The sequence below is a fragment of the Lampris incognitus genome, chromosome 19 (assembly GCF_029633865.1).
Source record: "Lampris incognitus isolate fLamInc1 chromosome 19, fLamInc1.hap2, whole genome shotgun sequence".
NCBI classification, from domain to species: Eukaryota; Metazoa; Chordata; class Actinopteri; order Lampriformes; family Lampridae; genus Lampris; species Lampris incognitus.
Genome location: NC_079229.1, coordinates 9,829,644 through 9,845,847, shown reverse-complemented (window position 1 = coordinate 9,845,847; position 16,204 = coordinate 9,829,644). Strand labels below are relative to the sequence as shown.

The 16,204-nt window shown below is 46.4% G+C and overlaps 1 protein-coding gene across 1 annotated transcript in view; it reads left to right on the top strand.

Annotated features, from left to right (window-relative positions):
* Nucleotides 1–16,204, top strand: part of LOC130130154 (sodium/hydrogen exchanger 9-like) — a 162,885-nt gene that overhangs the window by 59,119 nt on the left and 87,562 nt on the right. Inside the window, exons 9-11 of the mRNA XM_056299891.1 lie at nt 7,886–7,974; nt 11,982–12,095; nt 15,985–16,096. Of these exons, the coding sequence (XP_056155866.1) occupies nt 7,886–7,974; nt 11,982–12,095; nt 15,985–16,096 (315 nt within the window). The remainder of the gene's footprint in view (nt 1–7,885; nt 7,975–11,981; nt 12,096–15,984; nt 16,097–16,204) is intronic.

The window sequence follows — 16,204 nt, the reverse complement described above, 5'->3', positions numbered from 1 at the left end:
TGATTTTTCGGCTTGGAGTGATTCATTTCATCTGAAAACATTGTGTGAAGTGTTTTGTTTTGCTCTGTGGGAAAGAAAGATAACGCAACTCTCTTGGCCAGAATTACTATAATTGCATTTTGTTTTTTTGGTTTTTCAGTTTCACATAGAGTCATAACTGTACTTATGAAATACAGCTAGATGCCGCGTACATATGCACAGGTAAGAGTCTGGGCTCATTCTGACCTGGATGTGTCGGAGGTATTCAGCTCAGTCACTGGTATGGTGGAGCTCTCTCCACCTTTGACGATGCTCCCTGTTCAGGAGGTGAAGACCAGTTCAATGAAATAGCTTTACCCCGGTCTGTTAAACACCAATGTAAATGCTGCGCAGTGTGGGAGCCGTTCCACATGCAGACAGAGGCTAGAGATATATCGTTCTGTAGCATCCACCGCTGAGCTTTGTGCATGCTCATCACAGACATGCGTGAGGATTTTCGGTGCTGTATAACAGGATGAATCACTATAGAGGTACTGAATTCTACCCTCAAACCTGGAAGTAGAAAAGTTTGTTATTTCATTCTCCCACTTGTCACAATAAGCTAAACCGTTTTACTCTCCTGGTTGCTGTAAAAGGAATCTGTGGGGTACCACGCCTCTGCATGGCTTTTAATGGTCCATTTACAATAAAGCAGTACCTCATGCAGAAGTATCCAGTGAGCGATGGGACTCCTCCCCAGTGTCCTTTGGTAATTGAGGCTCTCAGTGTCTCTGCTAATTGCTGGAGTTTAGTGAGGGTGTATCTAATGACCCTCGGCCTCACAGGGAGGCCTGGCATCATTAATCTTATGCCCCCTCCCCCCACAACAGCTCGTTATGGGATGCTTCTCATCTATTGCTAGGCATCGAGGTGTCTAACCGACAACATGCCTATACTTGTGGATGGCAGGTGAGGCGTCACCTCTGTAAGGTAAACAAAGGGGGGCATAATCGACCTAAACCAAACAGAACTACTATGAGAGCTGACGTGGCAGCACGGTTCGTCAGAATTGCCGGACGTGCAGCGGGTAGGAGAGTGGGAAAGGGAATTAGAAGAGCCAGCCGTAGGGGCGTCCGGGTAGCGTAATGGTCTATTCCGTTGCCTACCAACATGGGGATGGCCGGTTTGAATCCCCGTGTCACCTCCGGCTTGGTCGGGCGTCCCTCCAGACACAATTGGCTGTCTCTGCGGGGCGGGAGGGGGGGGGGGGTTGGATGTGGGTATGTGTCCTGGTCGCTGCACTAGCGCCTCCTCTGGTCAGTCAGGGCACCTGTTCGGGGGGCACGGGGAACTGGGAGGAATAGCATGATCCTCCCACGTGCTACGTCCCCCTGGCAAAACTCCTCACTGTCAGGTGAAAAGAAGTGGCCAGTGACTCCACATGTATTGGAGAAGGCATGTGGTAGTCTGCAGCACTCCCCGGATCGGCAGAGGGGGCAGAGCAGCGACCGGGACGGCTTGGAAATTAGGGTCATTTGCCAAGTAAAATTGGGGAAAAACAGGGGAAAATCCCCCCCCCCCCCAAAAAAATAAGAGCCAGCCCCTTACGGCTACTGGTCAGTATCCTAGTGTGAAAGGGGTCAGGAGAAAAAGTATGATATAATGAACTAGGCACCAGCTTTAACTACATGTACTGTCACCTCCACCACATTTATTACTGTCGGCTTTATCCTGTGGCCATAATACCCGTTACCAGACATGATAGAAATTTCTCCTTTTTCCCCAAAAGGGCACCTTTTGCAGTTCCCCGTCAAAGCAGAGGGAGCAGAAATGTGAAATTGAATTTCTGCAACAAAGCAAGCGTGTCCTGCGAGGGACTCAACCCGCCTCTCACGCTGCACGTTTCAAATTCACAGTGTGCCGTACATTCAGATGCTTCTTTAACAGCAGGGTTCCTCAGCCCCCCCACCAGAGCCACCCCTCCCTCCCTGCCTCCATTTTTCGGTTTCCGTTTCTCTCCTCCTTTGTTTTCCTCTCATCTCTTTTTCCCTTTATGTTCTGCTCTCCCACCCCTCCTGTGATGATATCATTCCTTATATACCATCCCCAGGGCTCTTTGCTTTCAGGAGGTGGGGTGGTGTAGGTTGGGGTGGGGGTAGTTGGAAGAAATAAAATGTTTGGCCAGAAATGCCAGGAGTCTGTTTGTGCAGCTGGAACCGACAGGGATCCAGAGAAAGGGCGGAGGGGGGAGTATTACAGCCTAGGTCTGGTATGATCCGGCAATATATACAGACGTTCTCAGATTTGTTGGTGCCCTTACATCTCATTGAAATAGTGCTTCATTCCTCCTGAGAAGTGATGAAATTAAAAGCTAGTTTGTCATGTATACCTGCATGCCTTTGGTATGTCATAGAATAAAGCAAAGCTGTGAAAAGAGATTAATTATTGCTAACCCCCCCCCCCATTTTTCTCCCCAATTGTACTTGGCCAATTACCCCACTCTTCCGAGCTGTCCCGGTCTCTGCTCCATCCCCTCTGCCTATCCGGGGAGGGCTGCAGACTACCACATGCCTCCTCCGATACATGTGGAGTCGCCAGCCGCTTCTTTTCACCTGACAGTGAGGAGTTTCACCAGGGGAATGTAGCACGTGGGAAGATTACGCTATTCCTCCCAGTTCCCCCTCCCCGAACAGGCGCCCTGACCGACCAGAGGAGGCGGTAGTGCAGCAACCAGGACACACACCCACGTCCGGCTTTCCACCCGCAGACACGGTCAATTGTGTCTGTAGGGACGCCCAACCAAGCCAGAGATAACACAAGGATTCAAACCAGTGATCCCCGTATTGGTAGGCAACGGAATAGACTGCCACGCCACCCGGATGCCCTAATTATTGCTAATTCTACAATATATATTCTAAAAGGGCCTGGACACATTTTTTGGCAACCCTTGGAATAGATAATAAATAATTGGATTACAGTTTCTTTAATTAGTATCACACATGTCTCCAATCGGCCCTGTGATGGTCTGGCGACCTGTCCAGGGTGTCTCCCCGCCCGCCGCCCAGTGACTGCTGGGATAGGCTCCAGCATCCCTGCGACCCTGAGAGCAGGATAAGCAGTCTGGATAATGGATGGATGGATGTCTCCAATCTTGTAATCAGCCATTCAGCCCATTTAGATAGAGAAAAGTCGTCACTGGGCTGTTTGGTATCATCGTGTGCACCCCACTGAACATGGACCAGAGAAAGCAAAGGATAGAGTTGTCTGAGGAGATCAGAAAGAAAATAATAGACAAGCATGGTCAAGGTAAAGGCTATGAGACCATCTCCAAGCAGCTTTGATATTGCTGTGACTACAGTTGCCAACATTATTAAGAAGTTGAAGGTCCATTGAACTGTAGCCAACCTCCCTGGGTGTGGCCGCAAGAGGAAAGTCGACCCCAGATTGAACAGAAAGATAGTGCGAATGGTAGAAAAAGAACCAAGGATAACTGCCAAAGAGATACAAGCTGAACTCCAAGGTGATGACACGCCAGTTTCTGATCCCACTATCCATTACTTTTTGAGTGGAAGTGGGCTCCATGGAAGAAGACCCAGGGGGACGCCACTTTTGAAAGAAAAACATAAAAAAGGCCAGACTGGACCAGACTGGCCACAATCTTTCTGGGAGAATTTTCTTTGGACAGATGAGTCAAAACTGGAGCTTTTTCGCAAGTCACATCAACTCTATGTTCACAGATGAAACAATGACATTTCCAAAGAAAAGAACACCCTACCTACAGTGAAACATGGAGGAGGCTCGGCTATGTTTTACCACTCAGCGTCTGTCAAAGTTCTCCTCTGTGTCCCCAGTGGAGCTGTCCAAATTTATGGTAGGAATGAGGAGCTCCACATGTGTTCTGGATCCTATCCCATCCAATCTTTTGAAGGACTGTCTCCTAGCTATTTCCTCACTCACCACGGAAATTATTAACTCTTCCTTCAGTTCTGGATCAGTCTCCCATTCACTTAAAGTGACCGTTGTCACCCCTCACCCCAAAACCTAGACTCAACCCTGATATCATGAGCAATATCCGGCCTATCTCCAATCTCCCCTTTCTGACAAAAATACTGGAATGTGTTGTCGCCTCCCAACTCAAAGATCACGTCATCTCCAGTGACCTGTTTGAACCCTTTCAATCTGGTTTCCACTCACAGCACAGCCCTCCTTAAAGTCACCAATGACCTCCTCCACTACTCGGACTCCAGCCACCTCAGCATTCTCATCCTCCTCGACCTCACTGCAGCTTTTTACATTATCAACCACACCATTCCTCTCTCCCGCCTTGAATCCTTCCTCAGTATCACTGGTACTGCCCTCTCCTGGTTCAAGTTGTATCTCACAAACAGACAACAGTTCATCAGCATCAACAACTGCACCGCCTTCACCGCTGCTCTGTCCCAAGGCATCCCCCAGCGTTCGGCGCTTGGGTCTCCCCTGTTCATCCTTTACATGCTCCCCCTTGGTAGCTTCATACGTTGTCATGGTCTCCACTTCCACTGTTACGCCGATGGCGTCCAGCTTTACATATCCACTAAATCCATCACCACAACAATCTGCTCCAGTCTGACAAACTGCCTCACTGAAATTAAATTATGGATGCAAGCCAACTTCCTCAAGCTAAATTGTGATAAATTTGACAGTATCATCATTGGTCCCAAATCCCTTACCAAAGCCACTCACAGCTTCTGCCTTACCATCGATAATTCCACCCTGTCTCCCTCCCCACACATCCACAACCTTGGAATAATTTTTTACAGCAACCTCTCATTTCAACATGATGTCAATCAAATCGGCTGAACTGCCTTTTTTCACCTAAAAAATGTGGCTCGTCTTGACCCATGACTCTCCTTCTATGCTTTCTGTGCTGCTGAAACCTTGATTCATGCCTTCATCACATCCAGAATTGACTACTGCAACAGCATTCTCTACAGCACATCATCCAAAGTCCTAAACAAACTTCAGTACATCCAAAACTCTGCTGCCCACCTGCTCACCCACTCCCACTCCTGTCACCACGTCACCCCTGTCCTCCAGGACCTCCACTGGCCCCCCTTTCCCACAACGGCTCCGATTCAAAGTCCTTCTCACTCACAAAGTAGCCTTCATAGCCAGGCCCCCTCTTACCTCATTGACCTGCTCCACTACCATACTCCTTCCTACAGCTGTCGTTCCTCTGATGCCAACCTTCTGTCTCTACCACACAGGACCATGTTTCAGACCTGGGGCAACAGAGCCTTCTCCATTGCTGCCCCATCCCTCTGAAACTCCCTCCACAAACACATCAGAGACTGCACCCATCTGTCCTTTTTCAGATCACTATATATAATCTATACAGTTATTTTTTTCTGTTCCTGCAGTCTCTAAGTCAAAAGCGAAGAAAGTCTTTCTGTTTAAAGCTCCCTCTGATTGGAACAATCTACCTGTAAATATTCGATCCATAGTGTCTTTCCACGTGTTCAAAAATGCACTGTCTTCTTGTTATAGGATCAGACGCACATGTCCACAATAACCCCTCTATAACTTTATTACTTAATGCTATCACTGACTTTAATACTTTTTTATAGTCTATGAATGAGTGATCAATTCTCATGCTATGCTTGGAATATGATCTGATTTTTTTATGTCTTATTATCTGTCATTTATTGGGGGGGTTTGTCTTTTGTTATATGTTTTGTCTAATTGTGCCTATATATATATATATATATATATATATATATATATATATAGTCATTGAGGACCCCCTTGAAAACGAGATGGTACATCTCAAGGGGTTATTCCTCATAAAGAATTTCCGAGAAAAAGTGGAGGAAATTTTAACTCACCTTCGCACAACATGCCCGGTGAACTCTTGGCTCTCTCCGAGAGTTCCTTTGATCTGCAAAATCTCCCAGGTTGATGCTTGCCGCCTCATGAGAGGACAGGGGAGACAGTTGTTCTCCGAATGCGAGAGGCCCCGAGGTCTGAGGCCTTGTTTGTGAGCCTCAATACACCCACACGCACCACAGCCTGGTTGCGTAATGCCGAGCTAGCTAACGCTAATCACGGGGCTATAGGGTATTCAATAATGTAATGATCAGTAGGTTTGATGTGAATGTGAAGAAAGAATACGATGCATGTGGTGTGGGAGTGGAAACATTTGTGCATGAGTGAGTTGAGTGTTGTGAGCTGGAGGGATACATGTTGAAAATGAAGGAGTTGATAAGTAGATGTTGGAGAGGTGGGTTTGTTGACAGAATGGGATGGAGAGAATTGTGGTTGTTTGGGGTGGCTGGCAAAGTGAACGGATGTAATGTTAATTTATTAAATTGTGTTTTAAGCCATGCAAGGTTTGCTGTCAAGCTAAGGAGGAATATAGCCCATTACGAAAAGAGGAAAGCTGAAGTCAGGAATATGTTTAGGAGTATAATGGAAAGAGATGTTAGTATGTTGTATGGTTATGTTAGAGAAGGAAGAGTTCGTTTGTGGGTTTGTGGAGGAGAGCACTTTTGTTGGGGAAGGAGGGAGGGTGATGGTGGATTTTGACTAAACAGTATACTGTGTGTGGTATGTGTATTTTTGTTTGATTTCTTTGATTTGGTGGGGGGGGGGTCTGTAGGCTGGAAGCCATGCCAAAGCCTACGGGTTACCTCTCTGTGTCCTATTTTTTCTACCTGTGTTGATATTTTTGATTCTGTAGAGTTCGATAGGTTTGTGAAATGATTTATTCCCCTATTGGTTTGGTATATGTGTGTTGTATTATGAATATTTTTTTCTATAGAATAAAAGAGAGAGAAAAAATGAAATTGTGAAAAACAAAAAAGCTATAAAGCCTTTTGATATTTTAAAGAAAGTACACTTTACTGAGAGGACTTAAAAAGAGTGGACTTTGAACTCCTCTTGTCTGTACAAATTTGTTTTGTTTTCCTCTGTATGACAATTGTATACCTGTTTGTTGTAAATAAGTTTTTGTTTTTTTTTTGAGAAAAAAAACCCCACGTGGCTAGCTAACGCTAATCACGGGGCTAGCTAAAGCTAATCGGAGCCATTGAACACCATTGAGTCGACCTTTCTCTGTCTCTGATTTCTGCTGCCAAATGAGACACTTTTTAAAAAGTTGCACATTGACCTTTGCTGTTTGCGAAATAATTAATAATAATGTGGCAGGATGAGGAAAAACACAGGAGACGAAGGCGAGTTTGAACGTTATTCCTCAGCTCCAAAACCAAACTGAAACAGGAACAACCTTGCACCAGAGAGCCCGGGAACGTAAACCACGCCCCCAGCTCACAGCCCTGCTGGGTGAGAGGCATAGCCCCTAGTGTCCGCCACAATAATAATAAATAAGAAGATGTCTGGCAGCACTCTGGCTGGGAGAGCTTAGTCTGTTGTGTCCGGTGGGCCCAAAGACCACGGCCCCTGCCTGGAGCTGCGCCGGAAGAGGAAGCACCGAGGGCGCTCTGACAGGACGCGGAGGCGGGGCAGGCTAAGCTAACGGCTAGCCCATGCAGACGGGCAGTTCCGACAGTCATCCTGGCTGGCATTCGTTCCCTTGGGCTGTGACTTTTTTTGTTTAGTTTGGATATATGTGTTAGTTTAGACATGTGTGTTCTTGTAGTTCTTGTAGTTTTCGGATATATGTTTTTGTCTGTGTGTTGCACGGCTGTGGGCTGAGGGAAACGGCATATCGTTTCGTGATTCCTGCCATCACGAAACTGAAACCCGTTGCTAGTATGACCTAACAGCTGAGGTTGTGATCATGCAGTCATCGTGCATTGACAAATGCTTTCAAATTCTGTGTGCAATTGTTAATATGTGTGTTGTTTATATGTAGCACTTTGGCAGTACTTTGCATAAAATACGGCATGGTTATGTGTACTATTTATACATGCATATTTTTTTCCCCTAGGTATCGTGGCAGTGCTGTTTTGTGGGTTGACTCAGGCCAGATACACGCTCCACAATCTTTCCTTAGAGGCCAAGACCAGGGCCAGACAGGTAGGCTCGCTTGACAGGCAAGGGCTGCATTTAAAATCTCCTCTGCTGTTATTTTCAAACATTCTCTCTCGCTCTCGCTCGCTCTCTCTCTCCCTCCCCCCACTCTCTTCAACTACTTTACCTTGACGTTACCATCGCTACTGTTTGTGGCACTTTGTGTGCAGTCGTTAATTTCCATTAGTGGTAGTGTAGTGGGTGTCTGCATGGGAGGCTAGTCTCCAACTATCTAGCAAAAAGGCCGAGCGCGCTAGCATACTGTAACAGCAAGCTTCAAAGAAGCAAAAATAAATCAGGAGTACATGCATATACTTATCTGTCCATTTATTATTCATTATCGGTGCCAGGGCGCTGCTGGCCGTTTATCACAAAGCTCCTCTTGAAGGGAAATGCGCAGACCGGCTGAAGCTTCTGCCTGTGAAGTGGGTTGGCTGTCGCAGTAGTCAGAGTATACGGACAAGCCTGAGTGTTCATTTGCCAAAATGCCTTTACATATTATTTTTTGAACTTCAGTGTCCAGCTACAGCTTAGAAACAAACAGAAGTACAGTGAAACAGACACAAGAGAAATGGCTGGTAGGGTGCTTTTTTTTTTTCTTTCTCTGCCTCTCTCTCATCCTTGTCATAGGAAACCCACAAAGAAGAAGGTGCAGTTATTACTGCAGACTGCATTTTACATGCAAAGCAACTCAGACCTGGGAAGGAACTGGCTCACTCACTCACGGTTAGCTAGTCCGTCTCCAGAAGGGGATGGGTGGAGAAATAAAAAATTTATAGCAGGGCTCAAAAGTTAATACATATTCAGCGAGGCAGGAGAGACTTGAAAGTAAAAGCAAAGAAATTACAAGAAACGCTGAACAATTTCACTTAGAATGTAAAAATGAACAACTCCATTTTCACCCCCCTCCAGATGGCGGCACAGTGGCCCAGTGGTTAGCGCTGTCGCCTCACAGCAAGAAGGTCCTGGGTTCGAGCCCCGCGGTTGTCCAACCTTGAGGGTCATCCCGGGTCGTCCTCTGTGTGGAGTTTGCATGTTCTCCTTGTGTCTGCGTTGGGTTTTCTCCGGGGGCTCCGGTTTCCCCCACATTAAAAAGACATGCATGTTAGGGTTAATACTGCTGTCTGTGCCTCTGACCGAGGCATGGCAAGATGAACTGGAATTGGTCCCTGGGCGCTGCACGGCGGCTGCCCACTGCTCCTAGCTACACAGCTAGGATGGGTTAAATGCAGAGCTGAATTTCCCTGCGGGGATCATTAAAGTATATCAAATCAAAATCAAGTCACCCTCAGATGGATCATACCACAGATTGCTCGTACTGCTCGCACTTTGAAGTGATATCCAGTGTGAAAAGGAGCTGACGCCGATGCAAACTTGGTAAATTTGTTAATGAATTTAACGACTTTTCAGACCCCTTTGGCAACTTAATTACTCAAAAACAACTTACCGACATATTTTTTTCTGATCTTGTTAACAATACAGGCTATTTCATCATTCACTTTTTCTGCCGCTCTTCGTCGGTGTTGATCTTTTTCGCCCATATGATGTAATTTTTATGCACATGTGTGCAAATTAGCTGATGATGTCATCAAGTTAATTCAGGCAGTTTTGGGGCAGCCAATAAATAGTTTCCTTGCAGAGATGTTGGGTGCTTCATGCTAGGAGGAGAAGCCCAGCATTTGTTGCAACACAACTTTTGAAAGAGGCGGAGCTCTCGCGGTGTTGGATCTAAAAAACAGGGTGAGGTCCCTCATTGGGGTCAGGAGCATTCAAAATGACGTTTCTGTTGAAAACAGTTAAGTGAAATACAGGACACGTCTTTGCACAGGTCTCGGGCAGACACACGGTCTCAGTCTATTGACTGCATAATCACCGAGTCTCTTTGCTTGGATTTACAGACAGCTGTGCTTTGCATGCATGACGTTCTGTGTCCTGTATTTGTACAGAACACGCTTGAAATCCAATACTTTGGAAAAATTTTCCAGGTGTAATGATAAAAACACCCATATACACAGATTAGCCAAAACATTAAAACCACCTAACGTTGTGTAGGTCCCTCTTGTGCCACCAAAACAGCTCTGACCCATTGAGGCATGGACTCCACAAGACCTTCTATGGTGTCCTCTGGTATCTGGCACCAAGACGTTAGCAGCGGATCCTTTAAGTCCTTTAAGTTGCGAGGTGGGCCCTCCATGGATCGGATTTGTTTTACCAGCACATCCCAGAGATGCTCGATCAGATTGTGATCTGGGGAATTTGGAGGCCAAGGCAACACCTTGAAGTCTTTGTCATGTTCCTCAAACCATTCCTGAACAATTTTTGCAGTGTGGCAGGGAGCATTATCCTGCTGAAAGAGACCACTGCCATCAGGGAATACCATTGCCATGAAGGGGTGTTCTTGGTCTGCAACAGTGTTTAGGTAGGTGGTACGTGTCAAAGTAACATCCACATGAATGCCAGGACCCACGGTTTCCCAGCAGAATATTGCCCAGAGCATCACACTGCCTCCGCCAGCTTGCCTTCTCCCCATAGTGCATCCTGGTGCCATCTCTTCCCCTGGTAAATGACACACACACCTGGCCGGCCATGTGATGGAAAAACTAACATGATTCATCAGACCAGGCCACCTTCTTCCATTGCTCCATGGTCCAGTTCTGATGCTCATGTGCCCATTGTAGGCACTGTTGTCAGTGGACAGGGGTCATCATCGGCACTCTGACCGGTCTGCAGCTACACAGCTCCACACCCAGCAAGCTGCATATTCCCTATTTTTCTTCATATTTTTTCTCCCTGTTAAAGGGTGTTTTTAGGGAGTTGTTTCTCATCTGATGTGAGGGTCTAAGGACAGGATGTTGTATTGCTGAAAAGCCCCCAGAGGTAAATTTGTAATTGGTGATATTGGGCTATACAAATGAAATTGACTTGACTTGACACCTGTCTATCATAGCCAGCATTAATTTTTTCAGAAATTTTGAGCTACAGTAGCTCTTCTGTGGGATCGGACCAGACAGGCTAGCCTTCACTCTCCACGCGTATCAATGAACCTTGACCCTGTCGGCAGGTCAGCAGTTGTCCTTCCTTGGACCACTTTTGGTAGGTACTGACCACTGCATATGGGGAACACCCCACAAGACATGCTGTTTTGGAGATGTTCTGACCCAGTTGTCTAGCCATCACAATTTGGCCCTTGTGAAAGTCACTCAGATCCTTACACTTGCCCATTTTTCCTGCTTCCAACACTTCAACTTCAAGAACTGACTGTTCACTTGCTGCCTAATATATCCCACCCCTTGACAGGTGCCACTGTAATGACATAATCCATGTTATTCACTGACCTGTCAGCGGTTTTAATGTTTTGGCTGATGGGTGTACACATTTCACATGTTGACCAAACAGAGTGTTGTGGGGCTCCATGTGCAAGTAGCTGTTAAGGTCATTCTCATGCAAGTTTTATCAACAATAAATAACAGAAATAGAAATGTGTACCCCCCCCCCCCCGTGGTAAGTATGTTGGTGAACCCAGTGGTTACAGGACAGAGTTGATGACGTAGGTTGGTTGGCAGTGCCATAGTTGTGATTTCGGTACACATTATTGGTGGGTATTGAAATTTCTTGCAATGAATTTTTACTATGGATGTACAAATATTCATGTTCAGGCCTACCAAACAAAACAAAAAAAACAACATTCAACTTGTTATGTGTTTAACTGCTATAATCAGTTTATAAGATGCCATTTCTGTTGTCTGTGGCTACATAAACATCTCATTGTAAATGCAAATCTTTCATGTGAATATATTGACAAAAACCTGTCTGTAGCAGAATGCAAGCACATTATGACCTTGAGCTGCACATGCTGGCAACTGTTGCCTCCGAGGATGAAGAAAAATCACTTCAGTGCTCCATTTGCTGTGTTTGTAAATATCTAAGCTTGTTTGCCTGCTGCAGGTAAACAACAACCACCTAAATCCCTTACAACCCTCCCTCTTCCTCTCTCTTTCTCTCTTAATCCACAGCTCTTTGAATTCTTCAACTTCCTTGGAGAGATTTTTATCTTCACCTGCATGGGATATGTATTGTTGACATTTCCATGCCATGTCTTCAAAGCCCTCTTCATATCTGGGGCATTTGTATCCTTTTCTATTACCTGGATGAGACATCTCGTACTAAACACGTCTGGTTTTGTAACCCTTTATAGACATGGTGATAGGCTCGTCTCGTCTCGTCTCTTCTGTTCTCTTCTCCCTTTTGCCCTCTCCTCTTCTTGCTTTCTCACTTTTCCTTCCTTTCCTTTCTTCTCCCTCCTCCCTGTCCTCTGCTCATCTCTCTGTTTGTTCTTTGGTATCATGCGTCCCAGCCGGGGATCCCAAATTAGTTAGCATAATTGCTATCTGCACAGTCATCTGCTGCTTGTTTGCATAGAGCAATGCTCCTGTTGTTTCTCTCGCCTCCCTTGTTACAGTGCAGTAATTTCCCCCCAGCCCTTTCAGGAAGCAGTCAGAACCAATACTGTAAGGATTTGATCCGGCAAGCTCGGCAAATTCTTTCGATGTTACTCAGCCAGTTCCCTGGCATTGTCATCTCTGCGGATTAAGATGCTGTGGTGGATTCGTCCGCTGAGGAAAGTCTCCAGTACAAAAAATGATTAAATAGGGCCTTAATTAATGTTCAGGCTGCTTGATTCTCAGTTCTGCACAAGCTCTGGGGGAAAAGACAGTGTACGCTTCTTGGAATGAAGATGACACTGTTTTCATGGGTAATCTGTGGATCTACTACCACACCCCTGATGCTGCTGATGATGTAACCATGGTAAAGTCAGACCGCGATCAGTTATCAGATTTAACTGTTCATGTGAAAAGACCCTGAACACGGCATACAAAAACATTTAGCAACAATTTTTACACCATTTATTGGATGTTTTTATTACCCTTATCTATAACTGTTCTCAATTGTCTCAGGAACTGTGAGGAAGTGATCTAGTCCTCATTATTCATGTTCATGAGCTGACCTTTGACATTACATTACATTCTAGTCATTTAGCCGACGCTTTTATCCAAAGCGACTTACCATAAGTGCATCATTTAACGTAGGAAATCGGGAGAACTACTAGTCATCAGAGGTCATAAGTGCATCTAAACAAGCATCTAAGAGCAAAACCAGTGCTAAAGTAAAAGTGCAAGAAAGAGATTTTTTTTTTAAATGAGTGAATACAATAAGTGCTAAGAGCAAGTAACAGGGTGGCAGTTCTTACAGAGGTGAGTTTTCAACCTGCGCCGAAAGATGGGCAGCGACTCCGCTGTCCTGACATCGGTGGAGAGTTCATTCCACCACTGTGGGGCCAGGACAGAAAAGAGCCGTGACCGGGTCGACCGGCAGCAGGGGCCTCTGAGCGACGGGGCAACCAGGCGTCACGAGACAGCAGAGCGAAGTGGTCTGGCGAGGGTGTAGGGCTTTTGACCATGGCCTGGAGATAGGAAGGAGCTGTTATAATTAAACGTTTATTGACGTATCTGTCAATAAATGTTTAATTTCTGAGATTTTCGTCCCTGGATAATCTGGATTATTGAGCATGCATAGAGACACTGGATTCTACCTTAGATTGTTTTTCAGTACACAATAAAAATGCATGATGATTAGAATAAGGCGGCATGGTGGCGCAGTGGTTAGCGCGGTTGCCTCGCAGCAAGAAAGTCCTGGGTTTGAGCCCTGGGGTAGTCCAACCTTGGGGGTCGTCCTGGGTCATCCTCTGTGTGGAGTTTGCATGTTCTCCCCATGTCCACGTGGGTTTCCTCCGGGTGGTCTGGTTTCCTCCCACGGTCCAAAGACATGCAGATCAGGTGAATCGGCCACACTAAATTGTCTCTAGGTGTGAATTTGTATGTATGTGTGTGTGTGTGTGTGTGTGTGTGTGTGTGTGTGTGTGTTTCGGCCCTGTGATGGCCTGGCGGCCTGTCCAGGGTGTCTCCCCGCCTGCCGCCCATTGACTGCTGGGATAGGCTCCAGCATCCTCGCGACCCTGAGAGCAGGATAAGTGGTTTGGATAATGGATGGAAAATAATGTTTTCATTTCAGTCCAACTTTAAGTCTAAAATCGTGTGCGTGTGGGTGCATTTGTATGCTACCAGCTTTGCTTTACTTGTCAATAATTAATGAAATCCCCTACTGTTGCATTATTGTCATGTCATTGCAGCTCTGACTTTCATAGCTGTCACGCTGACCAGCTACAGGTTCTTCCGGTGGTAATGGACTGTTTACCACCCATTGTACCTTTGTCCCCGCCTGAGCGCTGACATCGCTGCGGTGTGCACCAGACGATAGGCTCCGGTGGCTCCGCTCCAAGGAGCCTTTCTTTCATGGTCCAGTGCCCAGATGGTCAGCAATTATTATTTCAGTCCATCTTCCAGCGTAGAGCCAAAGGATCCGGTGAAAAGAGATGACAAAGCAGATTTTTTTTATCCAGTGCTGTTATGTTCACAGCATGGGGAGCTGCCAACGGGGCAAATGTTTGACTTGAGCGCGGAGGCCCGTCCGGCTTTGTCCTCATTGTGCTGCAGCAAACAGAAGCTTAAGCCGAGAAAAGAACCGGCCAACTCCAACTATTGGAAGCGGGCCGGGCTGCACAAACACAGATAAATGGAGGCTAAACCCCTCTTCCACGTTCATAAAAGTGTCTATAAAAATGAAATAACCCCAGTGATTTAATCCTGCTAATCGCTCTTTGGTTACGCAGTAGATTGTAATCGCTCTCGCTCGCGGCATTTGCCAGTGACAATGGGGATGGGTTTTACTAAAAATGAGGCTGAGATGAAAGTGCTTAATTGCCACCATTGAAATAGCTCAGGGGTCTTTGATATTGAGAAATGACTGGGTCTGGGGAGCAGGATATTGCTTTTGAAAATCCATAGGGTGCTTGACTTCTAATATTGACTGTGGGGTTGCAAGGGAGGCTCACTTTTAGTAATTGCCCTGTCAGTATCAGGTCCCCTGCCCAAGATATTGGCCCTTTATTATTCCAGCCGTCAAGTTGCGACTTACTGTTCAAGAGGTAACATTTTGAATCCACAGGGCGTCTGGGTAGCATAGCGGTCTAGTCCGTTGCCTACCAACACGGGGATCGGCGATTCAGATCCCCATGTTATCTCCGGCTTGGTCGGGCGTCCCTACAGACCCAATTGGCTGTGTCTGGGGGTTGGAAGCCGGATGTGGGTATGTGTCCTGGTCGCTGCACTAGTGCCTCCTCTGGTCAGTCGGGGCGCCTGTTCGGGGGGAGGGGGAACTGAGGGGAATAGCGTGACCCTCCCATGCGCTACGTCCCCCTGGTGAAACTCCTCACTGTCAGGTGAAAAGAAGCGACTGGCGACTCCACATGTATCGGAGGAAGCACGTGGTAGTCTGCAGCCCTCCGCGGATCGGCAGTGGGGGTGGTGGAGCAGCGACCAGGATGGCTTGGAAGAGTGGGGTAATTGGCTGGGGGGTGCAATTGGAGAGAAAGGTGGGGGGGAGAAAAAGAAACTTCCGAATCCACCAACCCTTCCGCCCCCAAAAAAACAACCAAAAAATGTCAGCTTCTACAGTAGGTATCCATGACGGCAGCCGTCTCTCTGCACATCATGTGCTCGTTCCCTCTGGTGCCCGGGACACTTAGCATTCTGTTCCATCACATGTGGAACATCAAAGTGTGTGAGCCTTGCATAGACAGCTGGGAGAGCCTGATTGGATGCATGCCTCGGCATGGTGCCCTGGCATTGTGCGTCCCTCTTAAACAGGGAATATGCAGGGAATTATGTGTGTATGTGTGTGTTAATAATGTATGTCAATATCCATATTATTATCCCGTGGTGCATTCATGTGTGTGCATCCATTTGTGCATGTATAAATAATGTATACCAATATCCATATTATTATGCATTAGTGTATTCATGAGTGTGCATTCTCAAGTGTATGGGTCTTTATTTTACCTGTGCGTGCATGAGAATTTTAATCACGTCTTTCTTCCGTAACCTGCACGCTCACATACAGCTTGCCATCTTCGTGTCCAGAGCCTTTAACATCTATCCTTTGTCGTTCCTCTTAAACCTGGGCCGCCAAACCAAGATACCTTGTAACGTCCAGCACTTCATGATGTTTGCAGGTACTGTGAACCTGCATCAGTGTCCATCTTCTGTTTTACCCTCTGTATTATCGGATGCTAGTGGAACCCTATAATGCATGATGCCGTGTTGGCCGAAAGAAACGCGAA